Source organism: Ailuropoda melanoleuca, chromosome 15, assembly GCF_002007445.2.
Source record: "Ailuropoda melanoleuca isolate Jingjing chromosome 15, ASM200744v2, whole genome shotgun sequence".
Classification (NCBI taxonomy): domain Eukaryota; kingdom Metazoa; phylum Chordata; class Mammalia; order Carnivora; family Ursidae; genus Ailuropoda; species Ailuropoda melanoleuca.
This window is the reverse complement of record NC_048232.1, coordinates 65,443,549-65,459,900: the sequence shown is the minus strand read 5'-3', so window position 1 is coordinate 65,459,900 and position 16,352 is coordinate 65,443,549. Positions and strand designations below refer to the sequence as shown.

The following is a 16,352-nucleotide window of genomic DNA, read 5'->3' as shown; positions in this document are numbered from 1 at the left end:
GATCCCATAATTCTGGATGTGTCACTGGTCTCATTACATATTGAAGGAGGAAAGAAGAATGTGGGTAATACAAACCAAGACACGTCCTCAAATTCAAAACACTTGACTTTGGAACGTTACTGTCCTGTATGCTCATTTCCTCTGTGCTCTAACACCAACCGTTTCTCAGCACGCAGTCCAGGAATCTGGTAGGGTGTTGTTGAATTAAAATGTCTCAGAATCCCACAGATGATTCATTTTTAGGAAAGGTTAATGTACTTCTGAACAGTTTTCTGCTTGAAGTTGATTTTTTTTTTTATTACGTAATCAGGGTGATTTTATATATATATATGACTTAGACCTCTCACAAGATATAGTATTTGCTGTGTCTTTATTCTTTCATTCCGGGCCTCATATATGAGAACAAAGTTAACTTGCATATCTCTTGAGGCACATGCTGTGTTTTGCTTAATTTTGTGCTTCTATTAGTGAGAATAGGGATTAATTAACTTTTATTAATCAATAATGCCACCTGGTGGCCAGAAAGTACATTTTCTGGTGCCTGTGCGCACCGCAATCTATTTTTTTCTTGGATATAAATAACCTTTGCAGGATTTGAAGCATTTTTTATTAGTGAAGTTTTTAAAGATGCCTAGTTCAGTTTGGCAAAAGCAGGAAAGTTATGGAATACTGTACGTCTAACATGGCACATTGAAATGACTACTTTGTTGTCATTGTTTCTCAGGAAACTCATGCAGGATACTAGGTTCTAAATGGTACGAAGTTAAGAATTCCCTATGACTAACAGAAGCGTGTCTGTCTGGTCTCCGTTCCTGGGTTTCACCTGGGGTATAACAGTCACTGGGGCGCACTGGTGGTTTCAGTGCTCCTCCCATCTGACTCAGAGGCAGATCGGTCACATTCTTCTCATTCTGCAGTTAAGGCACTGAGTGATTCTGAACTGAGGGGGTTCATGGTCTTGTCTTCCTGGAAGAGGTGAAAGTTCTCAAAATGATACCCTGCAACAAGGTGCCCTGGAAATATAGGCAGATGGATGGGTTCATTGGAAAGTTGAATTTCTAAAATTCAGTTTTGGAAAATTGGATTTTGAAAGTTGAAATTTAATTTGGCAAGAAAAGTAAACCTAATCCTTTACCTCCTTGGTTAAAAGCATGATTTTGCAACATCTTAGTGGTGGGTTTTCTGCTCAGCCAATTTGTGTATTTCCACTCTGTTCCTGAAAGTTCAGGATGGCAGGCAGCAGCTGAACTTGAGCTCAGGGAAAGAAAATGAAACTCAGAAGCTTATCGGGCTCAGCCCCATGATTCTGAGGTCAGTATTTCCTAATACAGGCATCTTCCAGGAGCTCTCTTGGTTTAGAGAAATGTGTCTGTTTGCTTGGGGTTATACCTTTCTATTAAAGAACAAAAGTTAAAGACAAAGTAGGAACTTGGCTGTGAATCTGATTCTTAGGTAAATTTGCTTTCCTTTCCATACTCACACCTGACCAGAGGCTTTAAGGAATATGACTTTTGATTAATGAGACAGCCCAGATACAGAGAACATGTAAGAAGAGTAGGTTTTTCTCCTCAGCCCCGTCACTCTTCGTAGAAAAGTTAAATATTTGGATTCACCAAACTTAGCTTATAAATGGAAAGCATTCTGGGTCATAGTGAGATTAAGTTAATTTTTCATCTCCAGGTGAGGCGAAGCCTAATGTGTAATAAGTGTATTTTGTTAATTTTTGTGGTTTTCTTATCTCTGTGATTGGTAGCGTATCCCCAAGTTGTGCATTCGGATTGCTTTAAGAGCTAAATTGCTAGTGATGGTCTCTGACGAGATCGAACTTACCCCGTGGTGCACAGAAGCTTAATGTCCTCATACATCGTGTCTCTCCAGGGCGTGTTGCCAGTGGTGGGTGTTTACAGTGTGCGTGTCTAGACGCATACAGTTCTTGTTTCTCTGTCTCAAAGATGTAGAGTTTCAGCAGTGAGGTGTGTGTGTGTGTGTGTGTGTGTGTGTGTGTGTGTGTGTGTGTGTCATCTATTGAGTTTAAATAGCTGACACTAACATCCAAGTTTCCCTTTGTGTCTTTGAGCATGACTTCATCAGTCCATGGGATGAAATTATACCTGTTCATAATATTGCTGAATGGAGATTGATTCTGATTAAAAAGCAGTCAGTCTCTTGTTATGCCTTTCCCTCTTTATTTTCTCAACTCCCACTGGCATTAGGATTGGTTTCAGCCTTTATTGCCTTTTACCTAAACACAATCCTGGTCTAAGAAAATTATATATATTTTTATTCATCAAGCATTTCTTGTATGCAAAGGCCCTGGCTAAGTGCTGTGGGGAAGAGAGAGATGAATCAGGTATGGGTCCTGCCCACAAGGACCTTTGAGTCTAATGAGAAAATGATAGAAGGCATAAAGTTACTACTGTGTGATGTATTATTCAAAAGGAAAGAATATTTCTTTCAAACCGGAAGTTTGATAAAAGAGGAGGAATTTGAGAGGAACCTTGAAAAATAGGAGTAGAATTTTTATATGCAGAGACAGAGAAAAGGATTCAGTAGAAGGGAACATTAGAGACAAAAGGTATGGAGCCAGGGACCACATGGGAAGCATTTAAGGCTTTATGCGGAATCAGACTCTGGTCAGAACAAAGGACCTGTGTTAGGTAGTAGCAAGAAAAAAATCAGAAAAGTCAGTAGGGATCTTGTAGTGGGGGGAATTTAAATTCCAGGGAACAGAATTTGTTTTGCGGTTTTGTGTGTGTGTGTGTGTGTGTGTGTGTGTGTGTATGTCTGTGGTTTTTGTTTTTTGGAATTTTTTTTTTTTTCAGAATTTGTTTTGAGAGGTAATGGGAAGCCATCCAGCATTTCTTAACAGAGAATGAAGTACCTTGAGATCCCATGGCATTCCTTGGCATTAAAGATTTACAAAACATAAGCTATTGCCTTAAGTTTTTTCTGTATTGTAAGAACTACTGTACACCACGTAGCGTATTTAAAGACCATCTTCATCTAGACCACGGTTTCTCAACTGCAGCCCTATTGACATTTTGGGTCAGATAAGTCTTTGTTGTAGGGCTGTCCCGGGCATTTGTAGGGTATTTAACAGCATCCCTGGCCTGTAGCCACTAGATGCCAGTAGCACCCCCTTTCCCCAGTTGTGGCAATCAGGAATGTCTCCAGACATTGCCAAATGTCCCCTGGTGGGCAAATTTGCCCCCGTTTGAGAACCACTGCCCTAGACATATGTATCGTATTCCTCTGCTGTTCTGATTGTTAAACTCTTAGATTGGCAAATCCCTTAGGCATTAAGTCTATTAATGCTTAGAATTTTGTACTGGACATACATCTGATTTGAAATTAAGGCATTTCATCTGTGTTGGACTAAAAGTGCTGAACTGGGCATCAGGAGACCTGGATTTCTAGTCCTAGCTATGCCACAAAGAGGTTGTGGCTTCAGTGAGACCCTGTGCTCAGTAACCTGATTCCTCTTGAAAATGACCAGTGTGACCCCTGATGCTCTTTCTACCTCTGAGCCTGTGTCCAGATTTCAAATGCATCTTGGGGCTTTATTCTTTCACATTTGTAGAAAGTCAGCATACATTGAACTAGCACATATGTACTACAGTCAACAAGTCTGACTGAAGTATTGAATAAGAAAGATGAAATGTTTTTTTCCTTAGCTCTTTATTTTACTAAATATTATGATCCTTTTCCTCTTCTAGATTATTTGAAAAATCTTCTAGAGGACTCTGGAGATTACAGAGACACTCAAGGTAAATAACTTTTATGGTATTAAGATGTTACAGAAGTTCTTACATTGCAGCTGGTCATGGGACCCAGCATTGTCTGCGGTGAGGAAGGTTCCTTCTATGCTTAGTCACTCTGTGCCAGTGGTAAATTCACCTTCTCCAGATGTCTGTTGCTTTGAAAAGCAAGGATTAAACCATTTGATCTGCCAGGTCATTTCAGGCTTTAAAATCATGAGTCCGTGAAGTGATTAAACTGTACAAATCAGGGATAAGGTCTAAAACAGTGTATTCTGGGACTGTTTAATGCTGGACAATTGCCTTACCACCCTTCTACCCCTCTCCACTAGTAGCACTTAAAGGAAAACTTCCATTACAATACAAGGGACTCATTGATATTCACAGGTTAATCCATTTTGTGTGGGTGTGTGGGTGTGTCTCTTTCTGTCTTACACACACACACACACACACACACACACACACACACACGTGTGGGCGCGCTGATTAATGCTGTTCAGGATAGTAGTGTTTCTTTCTATTTATCCCCAAAATACCTCTTTCAAATGCTTTAGGTATATCCCTGGCTCTAATTTGAAGTCCATGTCCACCCCATTAATTTTATGAATTTTGATCACACTTCTTGTGCATACCTTATATTTTCAGATTACAAAACAGAACAGGTTTTTAACCCATTTTGTGGAGGTTCTTATTTGTTCTCTTAATCATTTTACTTCTACTTCTCTAACATCTTCTATTTGCAAGTGTTTCACCTTTTTTTTTTTTTTTTAGAGAAAGCATGAGTGGGGGGAGGAGCAGAGAGAGAGAGGGACAAGCAGACTCTGCGCTGAGCACAGAGCCCAACTTGGGGCTTGATCCATGACCCCGAGATCATGACTGACTGAAAACCAAGAGTCAGCTCACAAAGTAATGCGTGTCATTTCCTAAGGCCTAGTATGCTTCTTTGTGGCATTTTTTCCCCTCTTGGGATCAGAGTAAGAGAAGGCGGCTAAGCCCTGACCCTCTAAATCATCACTTTTCATAGTTCTGCTTTCCTATCCCAGGGTATTTCTCTCCTAAGGCAGTTCATACTGTAACAGTCCTTAACTTCGGGTTGAAATCCTCTCCTTATCCCTGTAAACTTCAACAGGATAATCAAAGCTCAGCACAAAGCAAGCCTGACATTCATACTGTTGATATATATCGCCTATAATGTCTCCTTTAGCGTCTTTCTCAGGCTCATGTTTTTTCTGTTTTTCCTTGCCATTGCCCTCATCAGACCTCATCGTCCATATTTCTGCCTGCTCAAAGTTAACGGAGCTCCTTCGGTGGCGGCTGCTACAAACTCACCATCTTGCTGTCTGGAATTGCTTAATGGTGGTGTTCATTGGACTAACCTGATGTTCCTTCTGTTCCTACATGTTGTAGATGCCCTTGCTGTCGTTATAGAGGTCGCCAACCACGCCAATGACACCATGAAGCAGGGAGTAAGTATCTTGATTTCAGCAGCTGGCATGCTGTTGACCCTGGAGGCCCAGGCCTTTCTATGCTACATATTCTCTTTCTGCAGGACAACTTTCAGAAGCTTATGCAGATTCAGTACAGCTTAAATGGACACCACGAAATAGTGCAGCCTGGACGGGTAAGTGTTTTAGACTGCCTTTTGCAAATTTAATTACAAGCATTTTTAGACATCTTTTGTTAGCTATTTTGCACCTCAGTTATGAAAATAGATTTTTTGTTGTTACTCTCCACTGACTCGATCTGGATCAACTAAGTTCATTCTGTCCATTCAAAACATTCATGATTTAAGTCACTGTGACGAAAGTCCGATTCAATTAGGAGAATGGCAAGGGACCCCACAGAGTATCTGATTAAATAGGATCATTTTATTGTGTAATACTAACTGACCTCACACAGCTTTAAAGTCAATTTCATTTTAAAATCTGTAACTTAAGAGGGGATTATGAGGGAAGGGAGAAAATTGGTATTTTGGTGCTCCTCGTAGGGCACAGAAGTGGCCTAGGGAATGAATTCCAAAATTACAAAACGCAATTGTCAGGATGTTGGCTATGCCTCAGGATCAAGGACACGCTCAGTCAATTACATTGCAGACCACATAGTACCCCTGGGACCAACACTGAATTTATGAAACTCTGCCAGCTTGTCCAACTCCTTAAAAGGTTTAAAAAGAAACCATGGCTGTAAAAAGTCACATGGACATTATGTCCACCCAGCCCCACCTCCAAAGAAAATTCTGGGGAAAGAAAGTTGAAAAACAAACTATATGCATATTGTAGTTGTGTTATGGTGGGACTAAATGGGCATTTGTTTGGATGAATCAGGTTTTTCTCAAAGAAGGAACTCTGATGAAGCTGTCTCGAAAAGTCATGCAGCCCCGAGTGTTTTTCCTGGTAAGTGGCCATATGTGTTTCTGATGAGCCAGAGGAGGGGATGATTGCCTAATGGAAGGAGACATTTGTATAGGACAGATAAGCTTAACACATTCAGAGAGTTTTAGTGGGATCTTCGGCTAACTGTCTTGCTTACTTGCATTTCAAATATAGGAAATGAAGTCTTTTATGATGCGTAACCAGAAAATTATTTCCTTCTTGAATTCATTTTATGTCATTTCTAACTTAGAAAAGTTGATTCAATCAATTATTTAGTCAGATTGTAATACTTTAGTGGGATTTAGAATTCAGAAAACATATCTCTTACAGAACTTGGAAAGAAAGCACATTTTCTAGAAGTGGCCTTTTTAATAATAATTCTAATAAAGCGTTCTGGGTGGTCATAGTTTATATAAGTAGACTTAAGTGTTTTTATTCAGAGAACTTTCAATAAAAAAGTAATATTTTTCCTTTATTTCAGTGTCTTATTAGTGTCTTTGTAGCTGACATTTGTTGCTTTACTTCATTCTATGAAATATTTCTACTTTCAGTTTAATGATGCCCTGTTGTATACAACACCAGTGCAGTCTGGGATGTATAAACTGAACAATATGCTCTCGTTGGCTGGAATGAAGGTCTGTGCATCTTTTAGAAGTTATTTCTTTTCTTAACCCAAATATATTTAGAGAAGGAGCCCTAAGATAATCATCTTTCTCACTTCCTTGACTTTTCTCTCTCCCTGTGTTACTATTCATGTGTTCATTTATTCATGAGGTATTTATTGAGAACTATAAACAAAACATGGTAATAGAATTGGTGAAACATACAAAGATGAATTGAATCATGATTGTTTTTATCTCTGCCCCAGCCAGTCCCTCCCCAGGAGCTTCGCATCTAGTTGGGTAGATAATACACCACACATAAATACCTATAAAATAGACAGTAATAAATATCACTGTGAAGGTACAATTAACGTTTTGGGGAGTTCTGGGGCACCTGGGTGGCTCAGTCAGTTAAGCGTCCGACTCGGTTTAAGCTCAGGTCATGATCTCAGGGTGGTGAGATTGAGCCCAGAGTTGGGCTCCACACTCATGCGGAGTCTCCTTGAGATTCTCTCTCCCTCTCTGCCCCTACCACCCCTTCCTTGAATAAATAAATAAATAAAATCTTTCTAAAAAGAAAAATTGGAGGGAGTTCAGAAAATAAGGAATGTACAGCTTTCGGTGGAACCTGGTGGAGGAATCAGTAGCAGCTAGGAGACAGGGAGAATTGAAGAGGTCTTTGGAGGAAGAGCCACGAGCCGTGATAGGTCACATTTGGCCACACTGAGATGCCGGAACAGCGTTTCAGGTAGAGGGACTGGTGTGAGCAAAGGCTTGAAGGTGGGAAAGTTGGGCCAATGTGTATATATAGGCAATTAACTCTGGCAGACAGAGCAGATGAGAGAGAGTCGTGGTAGATAAAGTTGACTATGAAGGTTGCTGGTGGCTGACAGCAGCCAGGGCATTGAGCAGTTTTAACTATGCTTTGGAGATGAGGTTTGCAATAGGCTGAATTTGCTCAAACTGTTTTGCTTTCTTTAAGGTCAGAAAACCCACTCAAGAAGCATATCAGAATGAACTAAAGATTGAAAGTGTAGAACGCTCCTTTATCCTCTCAGCCAGGTAAATTCTGAAATCTGTATGTGTGAACATTTGCCAGTATTACAGGGTCCTACATCTCCAGCATTTTCTACGTTTAGGTTAACTACTAGACTTACTTTTTTTCTCCCCTCTTTTTGGTCCTAAAACCATGGAGTTTATTCTTGTCTGACCATGTAGGTAAAATGTCTGCTGATCCAGTAATGTGTTTGAACCACAAAGGTAAAAATGTTCGTGTGAAGAGAATAATAATGCTGAAAAGCGCCTTGCTGATCTTTTCCCTTTTTTTCTTTAGTGAACATTTCAAACCTTTTACAATGGCACCTAATGTTTTTAAGGACACCTAGTACTTTATAATTCACTAGGAAGTTTTCACATAACATTGAAAGGTCATAACAAGCCTATGAGGTAGGTGTCAACTCACTAAAAATGAGGAAGACTAAGTTAGAAAAAAAGCGGATTTCTGTCTTAATGACACATAGCTGGCAAAATCAGGATACAAAGAGAAATTGTTTACTTTTAAATCTGTTGTTATTTATGATACCACATTGCCTCAAAATGGAACCTGCAGTGACTTAGGTGTAAATCAGAATATATTACCATTATTTAAATCAAGTGCCAAGGAAACCAAAAGATATAGGACTCACATGTGTACATTACTGAGTTACCGGCCAAGTGGCAGGAGTGACTGTTTGGCAGGATTTGGCTGATATAGGGAGAGACACCAATGGCCACAGCATGCTTTGCTGCTGGACTGGTATAGCAAGTCTGGGCAGCTCTCAAACCTAACCTTTAATGTAGTAAAAATAGTAGCAGACACTCACGTAGCATTTACTTTGTGCCAGGCACTATCCTAAGCACTTTCTGCGTTTTCATTCATTAAATCTTCACAACCTTGTAAAGTAAGTTACTAATTTTATACTCACTTCATGGTGAAAAAAGCCATCCAGCTATTAAGCATCAGGGTCAGGATTTGAACCCAGGCAACCTACTTCCAGCTGTGTCCATACCAGTAAAATCAACTGGAATTCTTAGTAGCAGCAAGAATCCTAACTGGAGCCATTTATTACCTGGCATCACGCACAATGGTGAACTTGTGATTTACTTTGTCTTTTAATTTCCATGGTAACTAGGAGAGTAGGTGTTGTCTTGACCTTCCAGATGAGAAAAATGCAGGCTCAGGGAGGTTAAATAACACATCTAAGATTATACAACTAATAGGCAAGGGAGCTCAAATTCTAACCTAGGTGTATCTCACACTGAAAGTCATGCTTTCAACCATCACAATATTGCCTATGTCCATGGATGTCAAGGACTCAGACCAAATGTCTGACTTCCCATAATCGGGACAAGAGCAGCTGCCTGTGTCATTGTCACTCTTCTGAAATGCAGTGGCCTGCTGCCTGACACCAGATCTCAAGATGAGAGAAGACAAATAGGGTTTGTTCAAGGTTTGTGAAAAGCCAACTACCAGCCAAAGCACGAAGTTTCTGGGGGGGTACTTAAAGCATCCTACATATTAATATTTGGAGAGTGATGGTAAACTCTTGGACACCTGGAGCTGAGACCCTTTGTTTGTTTCTTTTTATTTTGAACAAAAGTACAAGGAACATCAAGTCTCTATGCAGCAGGCTCCTGGCAAATACTTAAGCTTGGTTCTTAAAATCAAGAAAATTATTTTTGGGGCACCTGGGTGGCTCAGTCGGTTAAGCATCTGCCTTTGGCTCAGGTCATGATCCCAGGGTCCTGGGATCAAGTCCCATATCAGGCTTCCTGCTCAGAGGGGGGCCTGCTTCTCCCTCTCTTGCTCTCCCTGCTTATGTGTCCGTGTGCTCTCTCTCTTTCTGTCAAATAAATAAAATCTAGAAAAAAAAAGTGATTTTCAAATATCCAGAGAGAAAGTACCTATATGAAAGTTAAGTTTTCAGCTGCACTTAAATATTCTAATGAAAAGTATGCTTTAGTAAAAACAAAAATCCATTTTATTAAAATCTAAATAATTTAGGAAGCGATGGTAAATCCTTGTTCTTTGGTTGCCATCCAGGTAAATATGTGGATGTCCAGATCAACCTCTTAGACCTTAGTAAGGTCGTTGGAATTTTAAGTGTGATGGGAAACCGTCTGAGGGTCTTAAGCTAAGAGTTGGTATGATCTAATGTATATTTTTAAAGATGACACTGGCTTCTTTGTAGAAGATAGACCATCAGAGACTAGAGTAGAAGTTGGGAGACCAGGTAGGAGGCTAGATGATGCTCTCTTGGATTAGAATGGTAAGAAATGGTCAGAATCAGGTAGAGTTAATAGGATTATTGATGGATTGAATATGAATTATGCAGGAAAAACGAGAAAGCCGGAAAGTTCTTGATAAAGGGAGAGTAAATTTCCAAGGGAGGATTAAGGTGGCTTGGGGGAAAGGGAACTGATGCATACTGAATGCCACCAGTGTACCATGTTCTCCTTCTGAGCCCCTCCCAACCACAGCAAGCAGGTACCGTATAACATGTAGGAAGGAGGTGAGAAGGCCTCCTGTGATCTGGGTCCTGTCTACCTTGCCAGCCTGATTTCCATCCATTCTCCCTGTCCCCACCCCCACCAAAGCATGGCCTATTCTGCCAGCATGGATCTGATTATTCTTCATGCATGCCAGCCTCCCTCACATCCTTTTGCCTTTTGCACAGGCAGCTGCCTCTGCCTGGAGTTCATCCCTTCGTTCAGTAAATAATATGGAGCCTCTACCATAGACCAGGCATTGTGCTGGGCCTCAGGATAATGTGGAGAATTAAAAGGGCCCTTCCTTCCCTGACCTTGCGGTCTGTTAGGGAAGACATACGCTTAGCAAAATGTCAACACAATCAATTATTATTGTGATTGAGTAGTACACAGGAAATCTACCAGGTACTATGAGGCTGTAAAACAAGGAACCTTGAACTAACTTTGGTGGAGAAAGGGCAGCCAGGGATAGCTTCCTGAAGGACCTGCTGTGTCAGTTGAGTTATGAAAGATAAGTAGGAGTTGGATAGCAAGGCAAAGAGGAAATGAAGAGGCTGCTGGTCATTAGGAATAATGTGTACAAAGGCCCTGAGGTGGTAAGGGCATGGCAGATTGAAAGAATTGAAAGACCAGAATGGCATGAACATAGAGTATGAGAGGGAAAACCAAGGTAAGCCTGGAGGGACGGGAGAAAGCTGATGCAGAACTTGTGAATTTTGGTCTTGAGCCAAAGAGCCACAGGAAACCACTGAAAGGTTTGCACAAGGGCATGATGTGATCAGATTGGCCTTTTTAAAAGTTGGTTGCTAGGTGGAAAATGATTTGGGAGGGGAAGTAAAGAAGATGATTAATTGGACATGGGGTTGAGAGCCAGAGGTATTAAGAGCGAGTCTCTGACTTGTACACTGTATTGGGTAGTGGTGCCATTCCCTGTGATAGGGAGCGCCGGGAGAGAAGCAACATTGGGGGGGAAGAGTCAGGACTTTAGTTTCAGATGTGCATATCGGATATGAGGTGCCTATCAATCATGGAGCCATCGGGGGGCCTAGATGGCTCAGTTGGTTGAGCGTCCAGCTCTTGATACCAGCTCAGGTCTTGATCTTATGGTCATGAGTTCAAGCCCTGAGCTGGGGTACAGGCTGAGCATGAAGCCTACTTTAAAAAAAAAAAAAGTGGAGCCGTCAATGAGGCAGTGCCTGTAAGGATCTGGAGGTTAGAAGGGAGCCCAGACTTGGCATATAATTGGGAGTCATCAGCTTAGAGGAGATAACTGAAGCTAGGAGGCCGAGCATGGGTGCACAGAGACACTACGAGGTTCCCTGTTGAACTCCTCAGTTCTTCCTGTCCTAACATACTCATCCCCTCTGCAGAGCTTTCCCTGCTACCTAAATAAGGTAATTTACTGCTTCTTTGTTCCTCCTCTACCTTACCTTTTTTGTATCATGCAGTAATTACTTGTTTTTGTGTCTCACCTCAATTAGATATGAGCCCTTACAAGTGGTTTGTTTTGTATGTATTCATGGCTTAGTACCTGTCCCTCGGTAGGCTCCTACTAAATGCAACTCAGATGAATTGAAATGAAGTGATGTGGCCTTTAGACCTCAGAAAAGCATTCCACAGTTACACAGGGAGTAAATAGTGTGGCAGGATCTAACATCCAGAAACCCCTTTTATCGGAGGTTTTTTGGAATGCATTCCAATCAATGGGAGAATGGTGCTTATTTAATACAAATTTGCTCTCTGGGTAATGCACACATTCCATAAAGAAAAGAATACTTGGTTTAACTGCATTTTAAGTGGTTTTAACTGAGGAAGGTGCTGATTCTTCTGCTAACTGTGTTACAAAAGAAGACCTAGAATGTCTCCACTCAATACTGCAGGCAAATGTGTGTGGTCTGTGAGAAATGTGTTATCAAGAGCTGGTAAACATTGTTTTGGCAGATCCCCACACAAGAAAGAGCCAGGAATGATTAAATGAAAGAACAGCATATGTGACATGATTTGCACAGTCAAATCACATTCCACATGCTCCCAGGGCTCCAGGAAATCAGACGGCAATTCTCAAATTAACCATCTGCCTCTCTGCTTTCTTTTACCTCTTCCACTGAAAAGTAGAGGAAGGGGAGAGGGAAGGAGGGACAGTATTATTTTACGAATGTTTACCTGGAAGCTTGAGCATATATTCTCATAGCATAGTTCAGAGAACAGAGGTAGTGACACGGTGGTGAAGGGTTCGATCTTTAGCCACACTTGGATCTGATACCAACTCACGTGGCCTGTTGTCTAAAGCAAATTATCTAACATTTCAAATCCTCAGATTGCTTATCCGTAAAATGGTGCTGGTTGGTGATAGTGATGGTATTGGGGAAAGGGGATGTAAGATCCAATGTATATTCCGTGGGGTGGCTCTGAGGATGAGATGTTATGACATTTGCAAAGCATTTAGCACAGTTGGCTGACATGTAGTAACTGTTGAATAAATGGCAACTAGTAAGGTCAGTAATGGTAGAGCAGTAGAGGTAATGAGGCAGGTTTTGTTTGGCTTAGAGAAATAAGAGCTGTCTATTCTATTTTATTCTTGATGTATAATGAAAATTTGAGAAATATACTAGTTTTGAAAATGTATTTGTAAAGTGGATTTCTACTTTTTAATATCCATATGAGGGCATATTCTAAATGGCGCTTAAGCCATTTAGCAGGAAGGTAAATTTCTGACTATAATTATTGTGGGGAAGGCAAGTGGTTTTTTAGTATCTCCTGACCTGCTCTTTGTTCATCAAAATATAACAAATTACGCCTGCTTGTACCGTTATGCATAATGGAATTTTTAATTATAAAAATATTATCTAAAAGTTCAAATATTCTTAAAATTGGAGTGAATAATACAATGAAACTGCATATTCAGTCACCCAGACTCAAAACTTAACCAAGATTCTGCCACAAAAATATTTTTTCTCAAGTATTTCAAAACAGATCTCAGATATCAGGTCATTTTACTCCTACATACTTTCCTATGCCTTTCTAAAACAAATAGACATTTCCTTACACAATCACATTCCCATTATTATGATAGATTTTATTTTATTATGAGAGATTATTAAATTCTGTCTACACACACACACACAACCTAAAATGTGCCTCTCACTCTGGAGTATTCAGAACTTAATGTGCTGATATCAGCCATGATTTGGAGTCACCAGAGTTTTTTGGAAGGAGGTGTGGTTGCACTACAGCAGAACAAGAATGCCTTTTTCTGAGCAGGCTTTCCCGCTTTCCCCCTGTTTGGCTTTTCTCTGTCTGGATTTGAATCCTGGAGCTCCTGCTGACCTGAGGGTAGGAACAGAGAAAGCAGGATGGGATGAATAGGTAGGGGAGTCCTAACAGCAACTGCAGGCCCTTTCCCTTGTTAACCACTCCCTAAACATCTGTTTGTGATACCAAGTATATGTTTCCTTTACTCTAGTGCCCTTTCTAGAAATTTTTAGCAACTCTTAGTAACCTAAAAATAATTACTATTCCATGTTGTAAATTTGGATTTGAAACTTGATTCCTTGGAATATTTTTAAATTCTACGATTCTATCTTAGGAAATTCTTTGGTTATAATTATTAATTGTATGACTAGCTCTTAAACCACGCAAAAAAAAACTTCCAAATTTAAGGGACTTCAAAAGTATAAAGCAGTACTTTTGGGAAGAAAAAAAGCATTGTGTTTGCTAAAATGCCATGTGTTCTTTAATGCCTGCTCTGATTGTGCGCACAAACCTCAGAGCTCCTGCCTGTGACTCGCATTGTTGGGGAGGATGATGGAATCTGTTGCCATGGCAGGAGGAGAAGAAGGAAGAAAAAGGCAAAGAATAAAAGCTGACATCTGGTTGATGGAACCTTCTTTTGCCCCCAACAGTTCTGCCACAGAAAGGGATGAATGGCTAGAAGCGATTTCCAGGTCAATAGAAGAGTATGCCAAAAAAAGAATCACATTCTGTCCTAGTAGGAGTCTTGATGAGGTATTTCTTTTCCTTCTTGTTTTTCTTTTTCTTTTTTTTCCCCATGCATTTCCAACAGTTTTTACCCTAAAGAAACTTTTCCCAGGGGTTTAGAAAAGCAACATGTGTTTCACAGAAAGATACATGTGTGGGTATAATTTCAGAACTAAATGTCCTATTAATGTCTAACTGCAAGTCTGTGATAACATATAGTGCATTCGTATTTTTTCTGGTTGTAAAATTTCATTGTAAAAAATCGGGGAAATACAGTGTAACTTAAGGGAGAAACTAATCAGCTGTCATGGCACTACCACGGGCATCTTTTTAAGTTAATTTTGCAGCAAAGGATTATTAGGATATAGCTAATCATAATATCCTGAGAATATGACAACTATAATAGCCTATCATTCATCCCACATCCTTAATGACACCATTAGCTTTGTAAGCCGCCATTGCAAAAAAAAAAAAAAAAAAAAAAAGGCTCAATTCTGTAGCACTCTGTGTGCATGGAGGTAATGAAAAATTGTTGTTCCACAGGCTGACTCCGAAAATAAAGAGGAAGTTAGTCCTCTTGGATCAAAGGCTCCCATCTGGATCCCTGATACCAGAGCCACAATGTGTATGATCTGCACAAGTGAATTTACTCTGACCTGGAGACGACACCACTGCCGGGCCTGCGGGAAGGTTGGAGAAGTTGACACCCGTTTCCATTGTGATTTTTAATAGCTCCAGGCTGTACATAGTGAGGAAGCATATTTCCTCCTGTAAATCATGGCAGGGGGAAAAAAGATACTGAATCATGGATGATATTTTCTCTAAATATTTAGGCATAGGGCAATCTTTTAGGGAACTTACCCCTACCTACCAAGGTTATTATAGAATGTCAGTAATAGATAATTTTCATTAAAAAATTTTCACAATTAACTAGACTCCCACATTTACTGATAATTATTTAAACTACCTTTATCTAGATACTAAGTATTTAATAGAGGTACTTTCGGTGTTGAAATTATCGCCAGTGACGCGTCTAAGCCTTCATGACCTCATTAGTCGAATGAGCATAGTAACAATGACGTCAAAGAGTTACCGTAAGATTAAAGGGGGTCTATTTAGAGAGCATTTAGGAGAGGGCCAGTTCCTTGGTAAAGGCGTAGCAGACGTGCTTGTGGTTACCTAGAGACGATGACGGGCAACGTCGATGATGATAAGTACAGCTAACAGAGACCTTCGTGCACACCATGCACGGTTCTAAACATTTTGCGCACATTAATGCTGTTAGTATTTTATTTTATGGAATTAGCACTCAGTCATAGTGTGTGGCCTCTTCATCTTCCATTGTGGTGCTGTGTGTGAGTTCACTGCAGGCCTGAACTCCACGGAGGTGTTAGTGAGAGTCAGTGACTGAGAAAAGGTTTTGAAAGCACTCTAGGTAGACAGCAGAATCTGTTGTAGCATACTTGATGGTTTGATACTGAGGTTATTCTAAGTGAAATAATTCAATGTGTTTTCAGATTGTATGCCAAGCTTGTTCATCAAATAAATATGGTTTAGATTACCTGAAAAATCAACCAGCAAGAGTATGTGAACATTGTTTCCAAGAACTGCAGAAACTAGGTAATATATAAGTAAAGATTTAATAAATTCCTTTATTCCCAGATGCTTTCAAACAGCCTTCTGAAAGAATCATCTTAGGTGCATTAGCAGTATGATGGGTGAAACTCATCTCAAAATAATAAGAATTTTGCTTTTGTGATTTAATTAAGCTTTCTTAACTAATAGGATACTATTTGTAGAAGTGTAATTACAGGATGAAATGCTTTAAAACAGTTACAAGGAAACTTTAACTTTCAAGTAATTTTGAAGTTTCCAGTTTCACAACTGTGTGCTCTTTACAAATCGTTTTTATCTATCTCTGTGGACATACACTGGGTGGCCCTTTGTTAGCCTATTTGTAATGCCTTGGACTGATTTGGTGGGGTTTTATGGTATATCTAAATGTTCTCACCAAATACAAAATGATGAATCGTATCTGCCTGCTCATTATTTGCAGGTATCCATCTCCACAGTTAAGGTGAATGCAGCTAGCAGGACTGCTCCGTTTTAGTTAA

General features: G+C 40.1%; 1 protein-coding gene across 2 annotated transcripts in view; it reads left to right on the top strand.

The window, feature by feature from the left end:
* The window catches only part of FGD6 (FYVE, RhoGEF and PH domain containing 6), a 110,971-nt gene that overhangs the window by 80,865 nt on the left and 13,754 nt on the right, over positions 1 to 16,352 (top strand). For both annotated transcript variants that reach the window (XM_002919242.4, XM_019799675.2), the window contains exons 9-17: positions 3,717 to 3,767; positions 5,166 to 5,224; positions 5,308 to 5,379; positions 6,083 to 6,151; positions 6,682 to 6,765; positions 7,715 to 7,794; positions 14,163 to 14,265; positions 14,782 to 14,928; positions 15,756 to 15,858. In XM_002919242.4, the coding sequence (XP_002919288.1) occupies positions 3,717 to 3,767; positions 5,166 to 5,224; positions 5,308 to 5,379; positions 6,083 to 6,151; positions 6,682 to 6,765; positions 7,715 to 7,794; positions 14,163 to 14,265; positions 14,782 to 14,928; positions 15,756 to 15,858 (768 nt within the window). The remainder of the gene's footprint in view (positions 1 to 3,716; positions 3,768 to 5,165; positions 5,225 to 5,307; positions 5,380 to 6,082; positions 6,152 to 6,681; positions 6,766 to 7,714; positions 7,795 to 14,162; positions 14,266 to 14,781; positions 14,929 to 15,755; positions 15,859 to 16,352) is intronic.